This window comes from Nerophis lumbriciformis, linkage group LG30 (assembly GCF_033978685.3).
Source record: "Nerophis lumbriciformis linkage group LG30, RoL_Nlum_v2.1, whole genome shotgun sequence".
Taxonomy (NCBI): Eukaryota; Metazoa; Chordata; class Actinopteri; order Syngnathiformes; family Syngnathidae; genus Nerophis; species Nerophis lumbriciformis.
In genome coordinates, this window is record NC_084577.2 from 23,382,506 (window position 1) to 23,406,214 (window position 23,709).

Genomic DNA, 23,709 nt, shown 5'->3' on the forward strand with positions numbered 1-23,709 from the left:
ACATATTTTTAGGAATACTCAAATGTAAACAATTGCAGTATTTTAAAAATGCAAAAATCTTATTATCGAGTAGAGCTGTCCGGATCTGATATTAATGTTGAATATCGGTCCGATATCAGCAAAAAAAACGAAAAACAAGTATCGGATTATATCATCTTTTATCTAAAATGTCTGACATTATCTCCGATACAAGCAGCGTGTTTACTTGTTAACAGTTACAGTTCAAATCTAAATGTCCTCCAATAAACACACACTTTCTTCTATTTAGTCAAGTCATTTACAAAAAGGTGACCACGGTAGGCTGTAGGCTATGAGGAGCTAGCAGCTACACAACAGCTAAGCACACAATAGCACACAAGCTAGACATATGTAATAACTGTCCTTCATTGAACAACAATGTCATGTAAAACCGCACATTTGTCAATATGAACAAGTATCAAATAATTATAGTTGCATATTACGGTACTTACACATACAAAGTCTCCAAGGCAGAAGAGTATTGGGAGGTATCCAGTAACAAACGTGTCCACATCATTCAACCAAAGGCTGGTTTTCTGAGTCTGAAAATACTTTTTATCAGTTACAGACCACACACATAAAAATAGAAATCAGGCATTGATCAGTTTTCGTTGTTGTGTGTGTGGTGTGCTATGTTAGTACAAACACACAACACACACAAGGATTGCGTCCCACCACCGAGCCGGTATGTCCTCAACAATGCGGCCACAATGGGTTTTTTTAGCTTCTTGAGTTGTAAGTATTGAACTCCGATATTTACAATTGTCATCAGTGACTTGTTTTGGAGCCAATTATCGGGACAAATTAGCTCCAAACACACCTCTGACCACAGGACACTCTTGGAAGACAATCTGATAAGACATAAGATAATTGGGTGTTGGTCGGAAGGAGGAAATCAGAAAAGTATTCAGAAGGAGAAGTCTGAATAATCAGAATAAATATCAGAGGACAAACCGCCTGCTGGTCTTTATGTGTGTACCCCACTTTACTGTGTCATGATTTTAACTGAATGAATTATTGTGGCCACTCGGTGTCACCCAAAAAAACTGTTAGCACTCCACCTTAAAGGGGAACATTATCACAATTTCAGAAGGGTTAAAACCATTAAAAATCAGTTCCCAGTGGCTTATTTTTTTTTCCGAAGTTTTTTTCAAAATTTTACCCATCACGCAATATCCCTAAAAAAAAGCTTCAAAGTGCCTGATTAACCATCGTTATATACACCCGTCCATTTTCCTGTGACGTCACACAGTGATGCCAATACAAACAAACATGGCGGAAAGAACAGCAAGGTATAGCGACATTAGCTCGGATTCAGACTCGGATTTCAGCGGCTTAACACTGTCTGATAAGATAATTACTAACAACTATGAAATAGGTTTACAGCATATGAAATACATTTGGCAACAACATGCACTTTGAGAGTGCAGACAGCCCATTTCAGGCGCGCTAAGAACATATATTTTTCCACGATTTCAGCACTCAGGTTAACCATACCTAAATAGACACAAAATACTGCATTACACAAGACTACCCGAATGTACTCGAATGATTGAAAAAAATAAATGTTTTTAAGCTAAATTATTGGTAAACACAGTTTATGTATAATAATTTACGTAAAACCGCGAGTAATGAATAAAGTTTTCATCAATTAATATATTCTGTAGACATACCCTCATCCGCTCTCTTTTCCTGAAAGCTGATCTGTCCAGTTTTGGAGTTGATGTCAGCAGGCCAGGGAATCTAGGGTCGATATTCTTTTCTTGATCATCTTCGGTGGCATAAGAGACGGTGTGAGCCAAGACATCCAGGGGGTTTAGCTCGCTCGTCTGCGGAAACAAACTGCCGCCATTGCTTGCCGTGCTACCGAGGTCCTTTGTCCCTGAATAGCTCACACACTCCGGCAGATTCAATGGTGGTCTGGCGGCAGATTTCTTTGACTTTATCGTTGGAAATGCATCTGCTTTGAGTGTCGCAGGACATCCACACATTCTTGCCATCTCTGTCGTAGCATAGCTTTCGTCGGTAAAGTGTGCGGAACAAACGACTGACCATTTCGTCGGCTTTCCCCACACCCTCGTATTTTGAACAAAATTCGTCCAATTTCTTGCCACTTTCGCATATTTGGGCCACTTGTGCAACTTGAATCCGTCCCTGTTCGTGTTGTTACACCCTCCAACAACACACCGACGAGGCATGATGTCTCCAAGGTACGGAAAACAGTCGAAAAAATGGAAAATAACAGAGCTGATTTGACTCTGTGTTTGAGAAAATGGCGGATTGCTTCCGATGTGACGTCACGTTGTGACGTCATCGCTCCGAGAGCGAATAATAGAAAGGCCAAAATTCACCCATTTAGAGTTCGGAAATTGGTTAAAAAAATATATGGTCTTTTTTCTGCAACATCAAGGTATATATTGACGCTTACATAGGTCTGGTGATAATGTTCCCCTTTAACTTAAAGACAGCATAATTAATAGGTTAGTGTTTTCCATACCTATCATTGTTCTCTGTTTGAATCAATTGGAATTTTTGGGGGGTAATGTGTAAGAAATGAAAAAGTTATATCAGGACAACCCTACTTTAAATAACATATGTTGTTATGATATTATCAATATTTTGCTGCCAGTTAGTTGCCAAATCTTTAAATGATACATTTAAAAATATTTGTGCAGAAAGTTAGACCCATGATTATGTCAAGAACAATGTACCTCCAACACACAGTGTGTGTTTTGTAATTGTCCTATTCAATAAAGAAATGCAAAATGATTGTGACCAGGAATGTTTTGGTTAAACATTGGGAGTGGCAGTAATACAGCATCAATCACAAAAGAAACCCATTTGGAGAGAAACCTTTGACCAAGAGACATTAAATACATGATAAATTATTGATCTTCGGCGTCACAACAGTCCTAGTTATTATGTTCTTGGAAGGTGGGGGTATGGATGTAAAAAGAACCAAGCAGAGCTTTCTCCGCAGGAGACAAAACAGTCCAATGCGGTGAAGAGAAGCAATACAGTATAAATCACATGAGGACTGTTACTTAGACTGAAACTGTTGTTTGACAAGTGATGACTAAAATCTTAATTTTGCCACAACATGTGTTTGTGTTTCAGGTGTGAGTCCTAATTCAGATTTCCTGTCAGGGAGTGCAGTGGAGGTGGATTCTAGGAGAACAGTCATCGTAGATAAGGTCACTGCAGAGTTCATGGAACTATTGAAAGATGCACGTTGCATATTCTCATGTGCCCGTCCTTCTCTTTAGTTCATGAAGACCAACTTGGCGGACGTTTTTAGCGCGGGAGACGTCACCTCCTTCCCACTGTCCATTCGAGGCGATCAGATGGTCAATGTCGCTCACTGGCAAATGTCACTAGCCCAAGGTAAGACTTTTGTTTGTGGAGGTCCATTTGTGTCTTTAGTACCAAAGCTTTTATTTGACACTGAATTTATGTAACTGAATTTTTGCCGTTTGAATTTTGTGAACTGAATTTTTTTGACATTTAATTATGTTGACAATTTAATTGAAAAAAATGTGTTACCAAAAGGCTTAAATTTTAAAATTCTATGTTTTAAAATTCAGTGTAAAAAAATGTAGTGTAAAAAAACGGGTATGGAATGTCAGTGTAAAAAAATTCTGTTAAAAAAATCAGATAATAAAAATTCAGTGTAAAAAAAAATAATTGTGTAAAAAAAATTAAGTGTAAAAAAAAATCAGTGTTTAAAAATTCAGTGTAAAAAAACAGTGTATAGAAGTTCAGTGTAAAAAAAACTCAGTTAAATAAAAATTAAGTGTAAAAAATATTCATTGTGCAAAAAAATCAGTGTATAAAAATTCATTGTAAATAAATTTATGCTGAAAAAAAAAATCTGCCTCTGTTTGACACTTGCTGCGCCGTAAACAAGCCCCGCCCACTCTTCCCCACTCTGTTTGCGCCCGGTCTGCATGAAGCAGAGCTTCCTATGTCACTCAAAAGTGCAGATTCTAACTAGTGGAATTATTTCTATAGTTTGAAAATATCCATCCAGCCGCATTGAAATGTTAATTATGCTGTTGTGCAAGACCCGTGTCATGTGACTTCAAACTTGATATCTCATTGGCTGGTTCTGAGACAGGATCGATTGCTTCCGTCTTAATCTACCGGAAGTGAGTCTTGCTTTTTGAAGCAGAACATTTTTCAACACTGAATTTTTCAGCACTGAATTTTTTACACTGAATTTTTTTACATTCAATTTTTTTTTACACTGATTTTTACAACACTGATTTTTATAACACTGATTTTTATACACTGATTTTTTTATACTCCTATTTTTTCAGCACTGAATTTTTTTTACATTGAATTTTCCAGCTCTGAATTTTTTTTACATAGAATTTTTTTTACACTGATTTTTATACACAGCAATTTTTGAAACAGAATTTTTAAACACAGACATTTTTCGAACGTTTTTTTTCAATGAAATTGTCAGCATAATTTGATGTAACGAATTCAGTTCACAAAATTCAAACGCTAAAAATTCATTAAATTTTTATACACTGAAGTTTTTTACATTTACATTTTTTTACACTCATTTTTATGACACTGATTTTAATACACTGATTTTTTTATACACCAATTTTTTCTACACCGAGTTTCTATACACTGATTTTTTTTACACTGAATTTTTTTTACATATAATTTTTTTTACTCTGTTTTTTATAACACCTATTTTTATACATTGATGTTTTATACAATTAAATAAAAACACCAAATTTTTCAGCACTGATTTTTTTTACGCTGAATTTTTTTTTACACTGATTTTTATACACAGCAATTTTTTACAAAGAATTTTTAAACACAAGCATTTTGATAAAAAAAAAAATTTTCAATGAAATTGTCAGCATAATTTCAGGTAACGAATTCAGTTCACAAAATTCAAACGCTAAAAATTCATTCAATTTTTTTACACTGAATTTTTTTACGTTTAATTTTTTTTTACACTCATTTTTATGACACTGATTTTTATACACTGATTTTTTTATACACCAAATTTTTCTACGCTGAATTTTTTTACACTGGATTTTTTTTTACATATAATTTTTTTACACTGATTTTTACAACACTGATTTTTGTATACTCCGATTTTTTCAGCACTGAATTTTTTTTACATTGAATTTTTTTTATGGTCAATTTTTTTTACACTGATTTTTATACACAGCAATTTTTTTAAACAGAATTTTTAAACACAAGCATTTTTCTAACGTTTTTTTTTCAATGAAATTGTCAGCATAATTTGATGTAACGAATTCTGTTCACAAAATTCAAACGCTAAAAATCCATTCAATTTTTATACACTAAAGTTTTTTACACTGAATTTTTTTACATTTAATTTTTTTTACACTCATTTTTATAACACTGATTTTTTTTTTACTGAGTTTCAATAAACTGAATTTTTTTTACGTAGAATTTTTTTTACACTGATTTTTATAACACCTATTTTTATACATTGATGTTTTATACACCAAATTTTCCAGCACTGATTTTTTTTTTACACTGAATTTCTATACACTGAATTTTTTTACATTTAATTTTTTTACACTGATTTTAATACACATAATTTTTTTACACTGAATTTTTAAACACAAGCACTTTGCTAACAATTTTTTTTCAATGGAATTGTCTGCATAATTTGATGTAACGAATTCAGTTCACAAAATTCAAACGCTAAAAATTCATTAAATTTTTATACACTGAAGGTTTTTTACACAGAAGTTTTTCACATTTTATTTTTTTTACACTAATTTTTATAACACTGATTTTTTTTCACTGAGTTTCTATACTCTGAATTTTTCTTACATAGAATTTTTTTTAGACTGATTTTTATTACACCTATTTTATACATTGATGTTTTATACACCAAATTTTCCAGCACTGATTTTTTTTTTTCACTGAATTTCTATACACTGAATTTTTTACATTAAATTTTTTTACACTGATTTTAATACACTGAATTTTTTACACTGAATTTTTAAACACCAGCACTTTGCTAACAATTTTTTTTCAATGAAATTGTCAGCATAATTTGATGTAACGAATTCAATTCACAAAATTCAAATGCTAAAAATTAATTCAATTTTTTTACACTTAATTTTCCAGCACTGATTTTTTTTTTACACTGAATTTCCATACACTGAATTTTTTTACATTTAATTTTTTTACACTGATTTTAATACACTGAATTTTTTTACACTGAATTTTTAAACACAAGCACTTTGCTAACAATTTTTTTTCAATGAAATGATCAGCATAATTTGATGTAACAAATTCAGTTCACAAAATTCAAATGCTAAAAATTAATTCAATTTTTTTTTTACATTTAATTTTTTTTACACTCATTTTTTATAACACTGATTTTTCTACACTGAGTTTCTATACTCTGAATTTTTTTACACAGAATTTTTTTTACATAGAATTTTTTTACACTGATTTTTAGAACACCTATTTTTATACATTGATGTTTTATACAACACATTTTCCAGCACTGATTTTTTTACACTGAATTTCTATCCACTGAATTTCTATACACTGAATTTTATTACATTTAATTTTTTTACACAGAATTTTTAAACACAAGCACTTTGCTAACAATTTTTTTTCAATGAAATTATCAGCATAATTTGATGTAATAAATTCAGTTCACAAAATTCAAACGCAAAAAATTCAGTCACATAAATTCATCCATCCATCCATTTTCTACCGCTTGTCAGTGTCAAATAAAAGCTTCCGTAATAAACACACAAATTAACCTCCATCTTTGTTGGCCTTTTTGGTGAACCCAAAAATGGATCTCGCGTTGTCTCTTTTCTCAGGAAGGGTTGCTGCCCTCAATATGTTAAACAAACCAACCAAAATGGAGTCGGTGCCTTTCTTCTGGACTGTGTTGCTTGGAAAGAGCATCCGATACACAGGTAGACGTCTTTTAACTCTTCCAAAGTACTTTCAGATTTTCAATCTTGTTTTGTTTCGTAGGGTACGGGGAAGGCTACACCGAAATCATCTTCAAAGGCAACGTGGAGGAAAGAAAGTTCCTGGCGTTTTATATCAAGTAAGCACGTGCGCCGGCTGACAACGACGCCGTGTGTCGTGTTCAACTTCCCGTTTGCCTTGCGTCCGCAGAGACGATGCGGTGGTGGCGGCGGCCAGCCTCATGTTCGATCCCGCCGTGGCTCAGCTGGCGGAACTGATGGCAACAGGCCAGCGCGTGACAAGAGCTCAGGCTCAGTGAGTTCATTGCACACAGACCACACCACAAGAGTTAGTTAGTTTCAGTTTATTTCCAACATGCATACAATACAATTACAATGTAATGCATCACATGTTTCCACTTGTTTCATGACGGCACGTCCGAAAAGGAGTAGGAAGAAGCAGAGTTTATTTACTCTTACCCCTTTTGATATCATAGCAGTATTATCCCATTCCTTTGTTGTCTGTAACAGAACAGTGAATAAATAAATGAGTAATAAATTAATATAAAAGTAGGAAGTAAACAAATATTGAATACTTGAATAAATATTAGATGTATAAACATATACAGAATAGTTCAAGTTCTCATGAATAAATAGTTAAGTCATTTGTGGTTTGTGGGGGTCGGCAAACCACCCTAGTGGCTCCCTGGAGCTTTTGAAAAATATATGAAAATATATTTTTTGTGTTAATATTGTTTCTGTAGGAGGACAAACATGACACAAACCTTCCTAATTGTTAGAAATCCCACTGTTTATGTGAAACATGCTTCACTGATGACAATATTTGGCGAGCACCGTTTTGTCCTACTAATTTCGGCCGACCTTGAACTCACCGTACTTTGTTTACATGTGCAACTTTCTCCGACGCTACCAGAGAAAGACGTGTTTCATGCCACTCCTTCTTTGTCTCGTTTTGTCCACCAAACGTTTTGTACTGTGCGTGAATTATAACATATAATTATAGCACTTTTGAAGTCATTTTAAAGTCATTTTGATAGTAGGCTAATATAGTTAACCTACACACTTACTTCATGTGCTGCCTTCATTATAACACGCCGAGTGTGAAGCGACTGGGATGAGAATCAGCACCTCCAAGTCCGAGTCCATGGTTCTTGCCCGAAAAGGGTGGAGTGCCATATCCGGGTTGGGGAGGAGACCCTGCCCCAAGTGGAGGAGTTCAAGTACCTAGGAGTCTTGTTCACGAGTGAGGGAAAAGTGGATCGTGAGATCGACAGGCGGATCGGTGCGGCGTCTTCAGTAATGCGGACGCTGTATCGATCCGTTGTGGTGAAGAAGGAGCTGAGCCGGAAGGCAAAGCACTCAATTTACCGGTCGATTTACGTTCCCATCCTTACCTATGGTCATGAGCTTTGGGTTATGACCGAAAGGACAAGATCACGGGTACAGGAGGCCGAAATGAGTTTCCTCCGCCGGGTGGCGGGGCTCTCCCTTAGAGATAGGGTGAGAAGCCCTGCCATCCGGGGGGAGCTCAAAGTAAAGCCTCTGCTCTCCACATCGAGAGGAGCCAGATGAGGTGGTTCGGGCATCTGGTCAGGATGCCACCCGAACGCCTCCCTCGGGAGGTGTTTAGGGCACGTCCAACCGGTAGGAGGCCACGGGGAAGACCCAGGACACGTTGGGAAGACTATGTCTCCCGGCTGGCAAGGGAACGCCTCGGGATCCCCCGGGAGGAGCTGGACGAAGTGGCTGGGGAGAGGAAAGTCTGGGCTTCCCTGCTTAGGCTGCTGCCCCCGCGACCCGACCTCGGATAAGCGGAAGAAGATGGATGGATGGATAAAGCTTTTATTTTTTTTGCGGCTCCAGACAGATTTTTCTTTTGTATTTTTGCTCCAATGTGGCTCTTTCAACATTTTGGGTTGCCGACCCCTGGCCTGAACCCTTTCGGTCTGTAAAATTGTCAATTTATGATTTTAGAGATGTAAAATTGTTTTTTGTTTATTTTGTTGACCACTGACCGAAAAAATAATAATAAACTAAACTTTTTTTGTTCTCTATGCAGATGTGATGACCTGAGTTGGCTGCAAGGTTTCTGATTGGCCTCCTACTACCAAGGATACAGTCTTGATCCTGTTTCCCGCCACTCTTTTGCACTATGCTTGTACAATATTCTCTCTAAAGATGCACTGTGGGTATGAAAAGATCTGATAAAACGAGAAACATGCAAATAAGGATTTTGTTTACATTCATGGTATGCTTGAACTCAATTCATGATAACGCTGATTATTTCAAAATAAAAACATCACCAATACTTAAGTGGTAAACTGCTTCCATATCGCAGTCAGCGCTATGTTGTGCTTATTTATTTCAGAGACATTGCTCCACTCAGGCTATGCTCTTGGTTTATTTTTTTCATGTCTATTTTGGTGCTGTTCATCACTGTTTCATATTAACTGTATGTCTTTACCAAATGTCTTTTAATAAAGCATAACTCATTATCGTGTCTATTTCTAAGATTATAGTTGTTTTGCTGTTCGTTTTCCACATTTTATGTTACAACCTTATTCCAAAATGTAATAGATTCATTTTTGTCCTCAAAATTCTCGACACAATACCCCATAACGGCAATGTTTTTTTGTTTTTTTTGCAAATATATTAAAAATAAAGACTCACATGTACATAAGTGTTCACAGCCTTTGCTCAATACTTTTTTGTTGCGCATTTACAGCCTTTTTGAATACGATGCCACAAGCTTGTTGCCTTTTTGCAGCACCTCTACAGCTCTATCAGGTTTGATGGGAAGCGTTGATTTTGTCTCTGTGCATCTTAAGTGACGTATTGACAGTTTAATTGATGATGGCAAGGAGCAGTTTTCACCACCAGGCTCCGCCAACTATGAATGGGTACAAGTAGGTACTGACCCATACTGCACGACAGGGTGTTATCATTATCATTATCATTGGTACCAATTAGGATCAAGACCTGAAGTTGTTGAGCCGAATTATTCAAGATTGTGTTGTTTAAAATGTTGTGGTGAGCCCTCAGATCAAAGACATTTTATAAGATGTCTGTGGTCACAGCCATAGACATCTTAACGGTAGACGCAGCATTGGCTGCTGTGATGTGAGAAATTCGGCCGCCATCTTGAAGTGGTGATGAGCAGCCTAAACTGACAGTTGACAGGTAGAAAACAAAGATGTTTGGCATTTTCCTGCTCAAATGAGCGGACTGTTGAAAATAGGAATCGGGGGATTACTTTTCACAAGTAAGATTTAACATGAACGTACTATTGGTTGTATTTTGTGAAAAGAATATTACCACACAGTTGAGAAGGAGCAAATATCTTCAATAGTACTGAAATCGTAGCCGCTAGCAAACAAGAGTATGACCATAATATAATTGCTTGTCAATGAAATTCATTACATTTAAAAATGTCATACTTCAATAACATAAAGTTGAAATAAATGATTGTGACACCCAAAACAAAAATCACCAGCCGCCACTGATTATGATGCATTCTCATTTTAGGCAAAGTATAAGACAATACTTTCTTAACAGTATATTTGTAACCAGGAATAAGTCTTCAAGTAACAATATTAAAATACTAACATTGTTGGGTAAGACAGAATTTTGTTTTATTCTGAATCCAGTGAAACAGATTGGTGGTTTTAGCTGATATAAAGACTTTCAGGTGTTTATATATGTTTATATGTTTAAGTATTTGGCAGACGCTTTTATTCAAAGCGACATACATAAAAAATACATATAAAATAATGACTGTAAACATTATCATTTAAAGGAAGAATGTAATACAAAATATCAATACAAAGTGTCAAGACAGAATAAACTCTCTGCTGCTGCAGCAACAGAGATACAGTCTATAGGTCCCTAAGATATATAGATATCTAATGTATTCATACATTGTTTATGTAGGATATACAGTGTTGGGACTAACGCGTTACAAAGTAACGCATTAGTGTAACGTCGTTAGTTTCGGCGGTAACTAGTAATCTAACGCGTTATTTTTTATATTCAGTAACTCAGTTACCGTTACTACATGATGCGTTACTGCGTTATTTTACGTTACTTTTTATGTAGTATAAAGTGTGTTTTATCGGAGCGCTGCTGTGTCATCGTTCTGATTCTTCTTGTGTCACAAGCCGGAGAAGAGAGACATGCGCTCTGTGTGGGTGTGTGTGAGTGTGGGGAGGGAGGAGAGGGAGGAGAGGGAGGAGAGAGAGGGGAGGGGAGGGGGGCGTGTCTGATCATGGCGGAGCCAGAAGTCGAGTTTGCTAACATGGAGATATTTTCACTACTTTTCTTTTGTCGAGCACAAAGAAAAGAACATTTTAGTTAAATGTAAATTGTGCTTTGGATCAAAGATCCCATCTACTGCCCAAAACAGCAATTCAAATCTGCTGAAACAAGCTACATAAGCAACATGCTTCGACGAAGCTAGTAAAGAGAGATAGAGACTCTGATGCCACTTCACCTCCACCACCACCACTTAACGATTAAGTCTGCCTCTGCTCATCATTCACCGCTGAAGGTACACACACTCTGTCAATCAATGTTCCCTCTAATTGTTCATGTGTGTGAGCAAACGCAAAAACTCCCTGAGCATTCAGTGGAGCCCATGTGAGCAACTTTAGACGTGCACACTGTGGCTACACCAGCAGCACACCTGTCCCAAACCTGACTAAATAACAACTTCAATCTCCATCCATACATCCATTTTCTACCGCTTGTCTCTTTCGGGGTCGCAGGAGCTTATCTCTGCTGCATTTGGGCGGAAGGCAGGGTACACCCTGGACAAGTCCCCCCCTCATCACAGGGCCAACACAGATAGACAGACAACATTCTCTTATTATTATAATCAAATGACAGCAGTCATTTCCATTTCTAATATAAGTGTTTAGGTCCACTTACAATGACAATAACAACAAATATTGTTTTTCATGAACTGTGTACTTGTATTGTTTGTCTGGGTGGAGGTCCTGCTTTGGAAATAGTTTGTACCCCTTTCATTTAGTTCCCATTAAAACATTCACATGTTGCACAATGAGATGTAAGCAGGGGATCATGTGTACATTCCTGCAACTTCCTGTTTGTAAAAAATATATTTTTATTAGTATTTATTTAATATACTAACAGCATTTAATGATTAATATTTATAAATTAAGATTCCTAATAAATGACACTAGAATAAGCACACATTTGATTGGTAAATCATAGTGTAACGACCTGGAATTACACTTTATGTGTGGTGTTGGAGTTGTCCGACTTTTTGTGTGGCTGTATAAACGCATCACTGGCTAAGTGCCATATGTGCATGTGTTGGCACACGTGAGAAAGAGCGAGTGGCTGCTGTTGATATAACAAAGTAGCTTTTGGTCTGGTTTGTACTGCAGAAAATGACCACTTTTGCTAGATATCATTTTTTTTACTAATGTTTTGGTGATGTGTTTATGGCCGACAATAAAGAGTTTTGCTCAGTAAAGAAAATGCCTGGTTAGGCTTTGTGTATGTAGTGTGTGCCTTTCTTGGTTTACATCTATGCTGTTATTATGCTGTTTGTTACTTATGTACGTTATGTTGCAGCTATTTAAAATAGTTTTGTCAATTTGTTCTGGCCAGAAACAAATTGGCCTTTGTAACATATCTTTGTCTTTGTGTGTTGTATGTAGACCACATTGCTTAGCAGAGTTCAGTGATGCAAATGCATGTCAAGTTGATCAACAGATTGTATTATTCTCTAGTGCAATAACAGTACTGAAATGAAGGCTAAAAGGGCATTAATGGGAGCTTTCAAAAAAAAAAAGAAGAAAAAAATAAGTAACTAAATAGTTACTTTTCACAGTAACGCATTACTTTTTGGTGTAAGTAACTGAGTTAGTAACTGAGTTACTTTTGAAATGAAATAACTAGTAACTGTAACTAGTTACTGCTTTGCAGTAACTAACCCAACACTGAGGATATACGAATGTATATATAACCTAATCATATTGTTTCTTCAATTTAAAAATAGTTGACCGTTTTTTTCCCCCTTCTCTGGGATTATATTCCCAGTTTTGATCTCGGACATCTGGTCACTTATAGCATATAAGAATATTATATTACTGTTAAGCAAACTATGAATAATAAAACACGCCAAAACATGTGTCCTTTATCATAGCTACACGTATGACAAAGAAGCGCGTGAAGATCAGTGGTATTCAGTGAGGTAAAATGAATTAAATGCGCTGACAGTTCATTGCTCCTGCCAAATGAATTGCACTGAGTGGAGCGGATCACCACTCCAAGATGGCGGCCCCGCGTCTCGTCAGCGCCAGTAGGCAGTAGCGCTCGATGCTGCGTCTACCATAGACTGTTGAAATGATGTACGATCTTCTCCAATACTGCAGAGGGCGGCCATGAGCTGAAAACAAAAACAATCCGGGTACGTTCAGAGTTGCGCTTGCGCATGTTTCGCAACGTAGGTCAGGAAATAACGCAGACGTAAGTGCGGTGGTGAATCCAAATAGACGACGTACTTCGTTGGGCCAGCGTCGGTCCTTGTGTGCGTGATGCAGTTTTCCGAAGGCGAGCTGCATTAAAAGAAACATGTTTTAGCAAGCGAGAGTGCGGGGGGGAAAAAAGATTGTCCACGTTTACAAATCATCGCAGGTGCTGCTAAGGTAGCGAGGTGAGTGTTTGCTGTATTATGTTTGTAACTTCCGAGCTATGCTAAAGGGTTAGCCTTTAGCTTAGCGTCCCGACTCAACCACGTTTGGCCTAACTAGCGCCATTATGGCACCGAGTTTAAAAGCCAAAACGAGGACCTATATTATATATGTGGGTGGTAGAATCGCCTGCTAAATATTGGGTTTGTATTTTCGATGTGAGATATTCGCATAACTTGCATAATATTCACGTTTTCGGATCCATTGAACCATTTTGTTACCGAACGCAAGCTAAGCAATCGGATGCTAGCTCATTTGTCTCAACTGTACTCTTATTCAACCACGTATTAACACTATTTTATTAAAGCTAGCATCTATTATTATTTAATTTTAAATAGGCTTCTGAGAATGTTGTGTATGTTATAAACTAAGGCTGCACGATTTTGAGAGAAAAAAAAAATCTTAATTTCGATTCGATTCGCATTTTGATATTTTGTAAATACTGCGAAAATTGCGAGTGAAGGATGACTTTTAGACTGCCAATCAACATAATTGTCTCAATGTGCTCCACAATTGGACACTGTTCGAGTATTTACTTTAAAAATGTTTGACTTCCCCTCCACATCCCACCTCCTCGGATTGTAAATATCCAAATGTAAATAATCAAATGTATTTCTAATGTATATACTTGTTCTTATGCGATCTGAACTCACTGTTTTTTGCCCGCTTTACATATCCTACCAAGTCAGACCTACACCGACCGTTTCAATGCCCATTTCTCTGATGATGCAGTGTTTCCCACAGGACAGGCATCTATTTGTGGTGGTGCGGTCGGGGGGTGGCTGCGGCAGCGGCGATGACCAAGAAGAACGCGGAGTTGGAATATAATTAAAACATTTTATGTACATATTTATATACAGATTTGAACAGTTAGTGATTCACTGAAATATATTTATTAATTGTGGTTCTTACAAAAAATATATCTTATACAATATAAAAGCTAAAATGTCTCTTAAAGCTCTGCCCCTTTAATTAGTGAATACTAAATAATTTAACTTTAGCCTACTACTACAACCATATTATTTACCAGCAACATGAAGTGAAACAGAGGCAGAGGTGTCCTGCCACAGTCAGTCAACCTCCTCCTCCTCCTCCTCCTGCTGCTGCTGAACAGGTCGCACCTGTGGTCCGGACTGTAGGCCTACCTCCTCTCCAAGTCGAGCCCTTTTCGGCCGTTGACAATATTTTTCTATACTCATCTGTGTGAAGGAGTGAACATCCAACATTAGAATGTATTACTAACGAGCAGAACCGCTCGATGTACAGTGCCGTCTAACCTTAAGCGGCAGCAGCTCAACACATGCAGGGTTCAACGTTAAGGTTTTTTTCTACTTGCCCGACTTTTCAAATCTACTTGCCCCAATATTTTTACTTGTCCTGCCTAGGTTTTTTTTGGCTGTGTAGTGCTCATGGCTTATATCTTACTAAAATTCTTCCCGTTGACTATTTACAACACTACACAGTATTTATTATTATTATTATTATTATTATTATTATTATTATCTATAATTACATTTAAATGGCATTGCATACATGTAAAATTAAATGCTATTTCACATTATTTGACCAGTAGCAGTTACACTCATCTGAACAGGTCAGCCACCTGTTTAAAGCCCGATCACAGTTGAAATCTTGAAATGAAGGGCCTTTAATGGCCAAAACATTAACCTGGACAACATTTTAACAGCTGGTTGGCTCAGATTTTATTATTTTCATTGCATTCACATGCTGCAGTGGACAGTGAACAATTTGGCTTCAGTCCATGTGTGTTTATTGACAACAGGGTTATAACCTGGACACGTTAGCTCGTCGGTATGAAAACAGGTGACTGTTATTACGTGCGTCTGCCCGGCCCCCGAGTCAAACAGCGGCGGTGTTAATGAAGCAGCTTCAGGCTGCTCACCGTCAGTGAAACGCTCGGTGAAATCGCGGATTAACGTTAAATATATGACGAGCCGCGAGCGATGCAGATATAACCTATCTACCTATAACCTATATTACCCTCGTATTTTGATCCGGTCGGTCCGTTCTTCTTTTACTTCGTCGTCGTCGTCTTCTTCTTCTTCTTCTTCTTCTTCTTCTTCTTCTTCTTCTTCTTCTGGCCCACCAGGTGAATTAAGTGCTATTGGTGGAGTTACAATGCATAGTAGGCTACCGCCACCTACTGCACCGGAGTTGTAACTACAAGCAACATTCACAGACAGTCCCATTGCTTTTATGAGCGGTCGAGCGAGTCAAAAGCCGAAAAATCCATTTGTGGCGGGCGTAATTCTTTCGTGGCGGGCCGCCACAAATAAATGAATGTGTGGGAAACACTGTGATGCAATTGTTGATGACTGAAGTGCTGATATCAACCAAACCCTCCTCATCCCACCCTCCGGATTGTAAATAATATCAATAATTCAATGTACCGTATTTTCCGCACCATTAGCCGCACCTAAAAACCACAAATTTACTCAAAAGCTGACAGTGCGGCTTTTAACCTGGTGCGCTTTATATATGGATAAATATTAAGATTCATTTTCATAAAGTTTCGTTCTCGCAACTTCGGTAAACAGCCGCCATCTTTTTTCCCGGTAGAGCAGGAAGCGCTTCTTCTTCTACGCAAGCAACCGCCAAGGTAAGCACCCGCCCCCATAGAACAGGAAGCGCTTCTTCTTGTACTGTAAGCAACCACCCGCCCCCGGAAGAAGACGAAGCGCGCGGTGCATGCTGAGATATGTGACGTTTCATTTCCATTTGTGTGTTTATGTAAAGACCCCAAAATGGCTCCTATTAAGTGTGTTGTCTGTCTAATTATAAATAATGCAGACGAGGCGTGTTAACTGAGTTCTCAACGTTTACTCACAGCGTGCTCATAACCACATTCTAACTCCCAGCATACAACAACGCTTCTCAGGGCTACCGCGCATGCTCGTAACTATCGTTGCATGCTGGGTAGTGTAGTTGTTATATTTGCTAGCTCATAACATCACAGTAAGAGACACGCTTACGCGCTTAATTCAATACTCGCCGTCATTCCGGGTGGATTGACAAAAGACCTCCAGCCGCTAGATATTGGTGTCAACAGGGCATTCGAAGCTAGACTGCTAACTGCGTGGGAACAATGGATGACAGAAGGCGAACACACCTTCACTAAGACAGGGAGGCAGCGCCAGACGACGCCAACATCTGCCAGTGGATCGTAAATGCCTGGGCAGATATTTCGGTCACAACTGTGGTCCGAGCTTTCCGGAAGGCAGGATTCACAGAACTGCTGGATAACAGTGACACTGACTCCGATTACTTCGACGAGACGGAGCCGGCCATTTTGGATCTCACATTTGCCCAACTTTTCACTTCGGACACCGAAGACGAAGGATTTACGAATGAAGAATAACTTCAGAAAGTGAGCGCTATGTTTATTTTGTGTGTTGTGACATTAACGTTCGAGCAACATTATGTTGCTATTGCTCTGCACTATTTTGAATTTTACTATGTTTGTGATTGCACATTTGCGTACATTTTGGGAGTGAACAGAGTTGTTAGAACGCTGGTTTTTAATATATTATTAAACTTTGACTGACCTATCTGACTGTTTTTTTGACATTCCCTTTAGCGCAGCGTAGGCGCGGCTTATAGTCCGGGGCGGCTTATTGGTGGACAAAGTTATGAAATATGCCATTCATTGAAGGTGCGGCTAATAATCCGGTGCGCCTTATAGTGCGGAAAATACGGTATATACTCTGATGATTAACTTGTGTGATGACTGTATTATGATGATAGTATATATTTGTACCATGAATTGATTTACGTGGACCCCTGACTTAATAAACAAGTTGAAAAACTTATTGGGGTGTTACCATTTAGTGGTCAATTGTACGGAATATGTACTGAACTGTGCAATGTACGAATAAAAGTTTAAATCAAAAAAGGCTCCAGCACCCCCACGACCCCAAAAGGGACAAGCGGTAGAAAATGGATGGATAGATTCAGAGCTTTTGTCTATAGTACATCAAGCTCTTAAACTGAATTAATACCTGTTATAACCTATACAGTGTTTATATTGTAATAATAATCATGCAAGTAACCAATTAAAAGGGTATAAAGTCATCACTGTATAATTGTTTACCATTTTTACTGTAATTGGAAGGTAAATAACTTTATCTTAAATAAACAAAAATATAAAATGGGCTCCCATTTCTGTAAGCAAAAATTTAATTTAAATAAAAAGTTAAATATTTAACATTTGTGTTTTTTTTTTATTACAGTTGAAAAAACTAGGTCACACTTTGTCTTTTTGTTTGTTGACATAACATCATTCTCGCTCGTTTGTTCGTGTTGATGGTCTCATATTGCCCATTTGATTTGAACTTATGCTATTACCGCAACGGGATATTTGGCTTCGTAATACATTTTTTTCCCTCTTAATTTTTGTTACTTCGTGGAACTTCTTACTAGCGAGTAGCAAAGTGCTCTGTCTGCGCTTCCTGTGTGTATAAAGCTGGTGGTCGAGCCCTACGCCCTCTGAGACAAAGATTGTTAATGACTGAAAAGAGGGCTCACTGCGTTCAGGTAATTCTACTGTTAAATAAACGCGCTTAGGTGCTGAGAGCAATGCGGAGAGTGGGACCTTTTCTCCCTGTTTGAAGAGCGAGCCGAAGAAACGTGAGGCTCAACAATTCTGATTAGGGATGTCCCGATCCAGGTTTTTGCACTTCCGATCCGATACCGATATTGTTTTTGCATTTCCGATCCGATACTGACCGATACCGATACTGGCCTATCCGAGCATGTAGTAAAGTTTAAAGTTATTTAGCCTACTTAGTTGTCAGAATCATGTTGAAAAGGGTTTTAGTACTCTTGATAACAACTAGCCAGCTGAATTAGGGGAGTTTGAATAATACACAATGGTTGGTAACAAGAAACTGACCTGTTTATTCAAGGATAAACACAAAATAGACAAAATTATACATGACAAACAGAAATGGCATCATTGAACTAGGGCTGGGCGATATGGCCTTTTTTTAATATTGCGATATTTTAAGGCCATATTGCGATACACGATATATATCTCGATATTTTGCCTCAGCCTTGAATGAACACTTGATGCATATAATCACAGCAGTATGATGATTCTATGTGTTTTGATTGATTGATTGAGACTTTTATTAGTAGGTTGCACAGTGAAGTACATATTCCGTACAATTGACAACTAAATGGTAACACCCCAATAAGTTTTTCAACTTGTTTAAGTCGGGGTCCACTTAAATTGATTCATGATACAGATATATACTATCAGATATATACTATCATCATAATACAGTCATCACACAAGATAATCACATTGAATTATTTACATTATTTATAATCCAGGGTGTGGAGGGAGCTGCCGGATGTAAGTGTCAGAGTTTGATATGAGAATAAATCTAAAGTTAAAATATAGGGTAGAAATGCACCCATTTGCAGGAAATGTAGTCTTGATTTTCAAAATGTTCTTTCAAGGCTTGCATGTCTACATTAAAACATTCTTCTTCATACTGCATTAATATATGCTACTTTTAAACTTTCATGCAGAGAAGGAAATCACAACTAAAAAAATCACTAATTTTTTCATACGGTGTTGATGTGGAAATGTTTGCCTCAGCATTTTGATGGTGTGGACGTGTGGCACCGAATGGAGATACGCGTCTCGACAGACGTCACAATATTTGAACAATGATGACGAAAACTGTTTTCCCTGTCGTGTCCGTGTGTCGAAAATTGTTATGTGCTTATTTTTTTATTAGATTTTGTGCGTGGCATAGATTTGCTATGCGCAGAGGACGTTTAAACAGTGCGCAATTGCACAGGCGAGCACCTTAGAGGGAGCGTTGCTCGCACGGCTGCGCTAGCATTTTAGCTAACGTTAGCCATGCTGCTACCTCTCTGCTTGGGGAGGACGTATACGTATGTGACGTATGACGTGACAGTATGTGACGTGTGTAAGAAGGTGCGCTCGCTGTCTGTGAGAGGGAGACACAGGAAAGAGTTGAAAGAGCCTGTCATGTAATGCCAGCAGCTAAAAGCAACTGCGTGAGAATTCACAGACGTGTGGATGTGTTGAAGGTGTGCTGGAAAATGCGGAACGGAAATTACGGAGCAGCAGAAAAGTGGAATGTATTATTTGAATAAGTGCGTTGGAAAACACGGACCGGAGTTTTTTATAAACTGGATCTGGATCGGCATTTTCCCATGCCTTGCCGATACGCCATTTTTGGCAAATATCGGCAGCCGATCCGATCCAAATATCGGATCGGGACATCCCTAATTCTGATTGGCCAACGTGTTTGTCACTCAAATGGCGGTGACGGCGAAGGAAATCAAAATAATTTCCATCTCTTGCGGTTGGTGATTGCAGTAATTAAAACCCTCATTGTCGATTAATCGTGCAGCCCTATTATGACCGTTTTTGAATTAAGTTTGTAACACAGAGAAGTAAACAAATATCCAAAGCACCTTCAACAATCTAACGTGGTTTCCTTTGTGTTTGCTTGTAGTTAGTTGCGCCATGGCAGTTCCCTTCCCCTTCAGAGGAGTCCCTCCTGGGATCCCACCTCCAGGTGTCCCCCTTCCACCTCAGGTCCCAGACTACATGACGGAGGAGAAATTGCAAGAGAAAGGTTTGCTCACTCCCCGCAGGTCTTCTGAAGCACTCGTGGTCATGGTGGATTTGTGTTCATGTGTTGATTGTCCTCCAACCACACAGCTCGAAAATGGCAGCAGCTCCAGGCAAAGCGCTACTCGGAGAAGAGAAAGTTTGGCTTTGTGGATGCTCAGAAGGAAGACATGCCACCGGAGCATGTCCGCAAGATCATCAGGGACCATGGGGACATGACCAACAGGAAGTTCCGGCATGACAAGAGAGTTTACTTAGGGTAAGAGTACTATCATCTTTCATTTTAATTCTTAATCATCTGGGGCCGTATTTATCAAGCGTCTTAGAATTACTCCTAAGAAGTCTGCTAAGAGTTGACTTATGAGTAAAGAAATTCTTCGCTGAAAGCTGCACTTAAAAGTTAGTTATCAAGCGTCTTACTCACACTTTCAGCGAAGTGTAGGACTGAATCTTAAGTGTCACACTCAGAGCTGAATTACGACATTACTATGTGCCGTAAACGGAATTTTAGGTGACGTCATTTCTGTGTCCATAGAAATGATCAATCACGGAAGGGAATCCCTTGTCTAAGAATAAATAAATATCTTAGAAATATTTAAGTGGACAATGGGAGTGTATATTTATGACAATAAACTACAAAATAATACAAAACAAACAATATTGGCAATGAATCAAAAATAAATGTTTCCTTTTCTTTCCAATTCATTTTCCCAGTGGCGAGATATCGAAGCATTGTACCTTTAGTTCTGCTGTGAAAGCTCTGCTGCGTGATGTTGCTGATGAGATGACGCCCCTTATTAAATCTGTGACAAAAATAATACCCGCTCTGTCTAAACCAGTGGTTCTCAAATGTGGGTACCGTATTTTCCGCACTATAAGGCGCACCTAAAAACCACAATTTTTCTCAAAAGCTGACAGTGCGCCTAATAACCCGGTGCGCTTTATTACGATTCATTTTCATAAAGTTTCGGTCTCGCAACTTCGGTAAACAGCCGCCATCTTTTTTCCCGGTAGAACAGGAAGCGCTTCTTCTTCTACGCAAGCAACCGCCAAGGAAAGCACCCGCCCCCATAGAACAGGAAGCGCTTCACCCGCCCCCATAGAAAAGGAAGCGCTTCACCCGCCCCCGGAAGAAGAAGAAAAAACGCGCGGATATCACCGTACGTTTCATTTCCTGTTTACATCTGTAAAGACCACAAAATGGCTCCTAATAAGCGATCCGGTTCATAAAAAGACGCAATCTCTCCATCCGCACACGGATTACTACCGTATTTCACAGCAACTGATATTCCTGTGAACCGCACTGTGGAACGGGAGCACGTACGGTGAATATTCGCACCACAGGGAATGAAGTCATCCTTCACTGTGGTTCTAGCTTGCCATGCTAACTTCCACTCATGGTGATATTCAAAAGGAAGACCTTGCCAAAAGAGACCTTTCCAGCCGGCGTCATCATAAAAGCTAACTCGAAGGGATGGATGGATGAAGAAAAGATGAGCGAGTGGTTAAGGGAAGTTTACGCGAAGAGGCCGGGTGGCTTTTTTCACACAGCTCCGAAGGCGAACACACCTTCACTAAGACGGGCAGACAGCCTCGGACGACATACGCCAACATTTGCCAGTGGATCGTAAATGCTTGGGCAGATATTTCGGTCACAACTGTGGTCCGAGCTTTCCGGAAGGCAGGATTCACAGAACAACAGCGACACTGACTCCCGATGACTTCTACGAGACGGAACCGGCCATTTTGGATCCCGTATTCGCCCAACTTTTCAATTCGGACACCGAAGACGAAGAATTCGAAGGATTTACGAATGAAGAATAACTTCAGAAGGTGAGCGCTATGTTTATTTTGTGTGTTGTGACATTAACGTTAAAGCAACATTATGTTGCTATTGTTCTACACCATTTTGAATTTTACTATGTTTGTGATTGCACATTTGCGTACATTTTGGGACAGAGTTGTTAGAACGCTGGTTTTCAATATATTATTAAAGTTTGACTGAACTATCTGACTGTTTTTTTGACATTCACTTTAGCGCAGCGTTTTTTTGACATTCACTTTAGCGCAGCGTAGGCGCGGCTTTTAGTCCGGGGCGGCTTATTGGTGGACAAAATTATGAAATATGTAATTCATAGAAGGTGCGGCTAATAATCCGGTGCGCCTTATAGTGCGGAAAATACGGTACACGTACCCCTGGGGGTACTTGAAGGTATGCCAAGGGGTACGTGAGATTTTTTTTAAATGTCTGTCAAAAAGAACTATGAAAAGAAATGCAACAATGCAATATTCAGTGTTGACAGCTATATTTTTTGTGGACATATTCCATAAATATTGATGTTAAAGATTTATTTTTTTGTGAAGAAATGTTTAGAATTAAGTTCATGAATCCAGATGGATCTCTATTACAATCCCCAAAGAGGGCACTTTAAGTTGATGATTACTTCTATGTGTAGAAATCTGTATTTATAATTGAATCACTTGTTTATTTTTCAACAAGTTCTTAGTTATTTTTGTATCTTTTTTTCCAAATAGTTCAAGAAAGACCACAACAAATGAGAAATACTTTGCACTGTTATACAATTTAATAAATCAGAAACTGATGACATAGTGCTGTATTTTACTTCTTTATCTCTTTTTTTCAACCAAAAATGCTTTGCTCTGATTTAGGGCGGCAGCTAACGATTATTTTTCTATCGATTAATCTATAGATTATTTTTTCGATTAATCGGTTAATCTATAGATTATTTTTTTTCCGATTAATCTATAGATTCTGTTTCCTTTTACCGATTATTTTTTTAATTTAAAATGAAGAGGAAAAAATAAATGTAGGCCAGTTTTTTCAAAAGGCATGGCTTTTATTTACAAAAAAAAAAGTATGGCCACTCAGTCAACATTGACAACAACATGACAAAATATTCTGTAACAATGTAAACATTTAAAACTTTTAACATTTAACAAAATTAAAAGTAGCTTATTTGCTTTTTAATGTGCAAATATAAAAGTAAACATCCAGTGCAAATCTTAATATTCTGCAATAGTATAAGCATTTCAAAATTAAAAGTATTGCTTATTTTGCTTTAAAATGTGCAAAAATAAAGATAAACATCCAATACAAAAAAGTGCAAAACGGAAATATTCTGTAACAGTGTAAACATTTCAACAAAAGTAAAAGTACCGTATTTTCCGCACTATAAGGCGCACCGGATTATTAGCCGCACCTTCTATGAATTACATATTTCATAATTTTGTCCACCAATAAGCCGCCCCGGACTAAAAGCCGCGCCTACGCTGCTAAAGTGAATGTCAAAAAAACGCTGCGCTAAAGTGAATGTCAAAAAAACAGTCAGATAGTTCAGTCAAACTTTAA

The 23,709-nt window shown here is 38.0% G+C and overlaps 2 protein-coding genes across 3 annotated transcripts in view; both read left to right on the plus strand.

Moving 5' to 3' along the window:
- aifm4 (apoptosis inducing factor mitochondria associated 4) overlaps positions 1-9,478 on the plus strand; it is a 28,585-nt gene extending 19,107 nt beyond the window's left edge. The window contains exons 14-19 of the mRNA XM_061925986.1: positions 3,136-3,212; positions 3,285-3,402; positions 6,867-6,965; positions 7,027-7,102; positions 7,174-7,278; positions 9,043-9,478. Of these exons, the coding sequence (XP_061781970.1) occupies positions 3,136-3,212; positions 3,285-3,402; positions 6,867-6,965; positions 7,027-7,102; positions 7,174-7,278; positions 9,043-9,076 (509 nt within the window). The 3' untranslated portion in view covers positions 9,077-9,478. The remainder of the gene's footprint in view (positions 1-3,135; positions 3,213-3,284; positions 3,403-6,866; positions 6,966-7,026; positions 7,103-7,173; positions 7,279-9,042) is intronic.
- A 4,004-nt stretch (positions 9,479-13,482) lies between these two features.
- The window catches only part of prpf8 (pre-mRNA processing factor 8), a 42,681-nt gene continuing 32,454 nt past the window's right edge, over positions 13,483-23,709 (plus strand). For both annotated transcript variants that reach the window (XR_009810579.1, XM_061925815.1), the window contains exons 1-3: positions 13,483-13,665; positions 20,221-20,343; positions 20,430-20,598. Coding sequence is in view for 1 of the 2 variants with exons in the window: in XM_061925815.1 (XP_061781799.1) it covers positions 20,232-20,343; positions 20,430-20,598 (281 nt within the window). In the remaining variant the exon portion in view is untranslated. The remainder of the gene's footprint in view (positions 13,666-20,220; positions 20,344-20,429; positions 20,599-23,709) is intronic.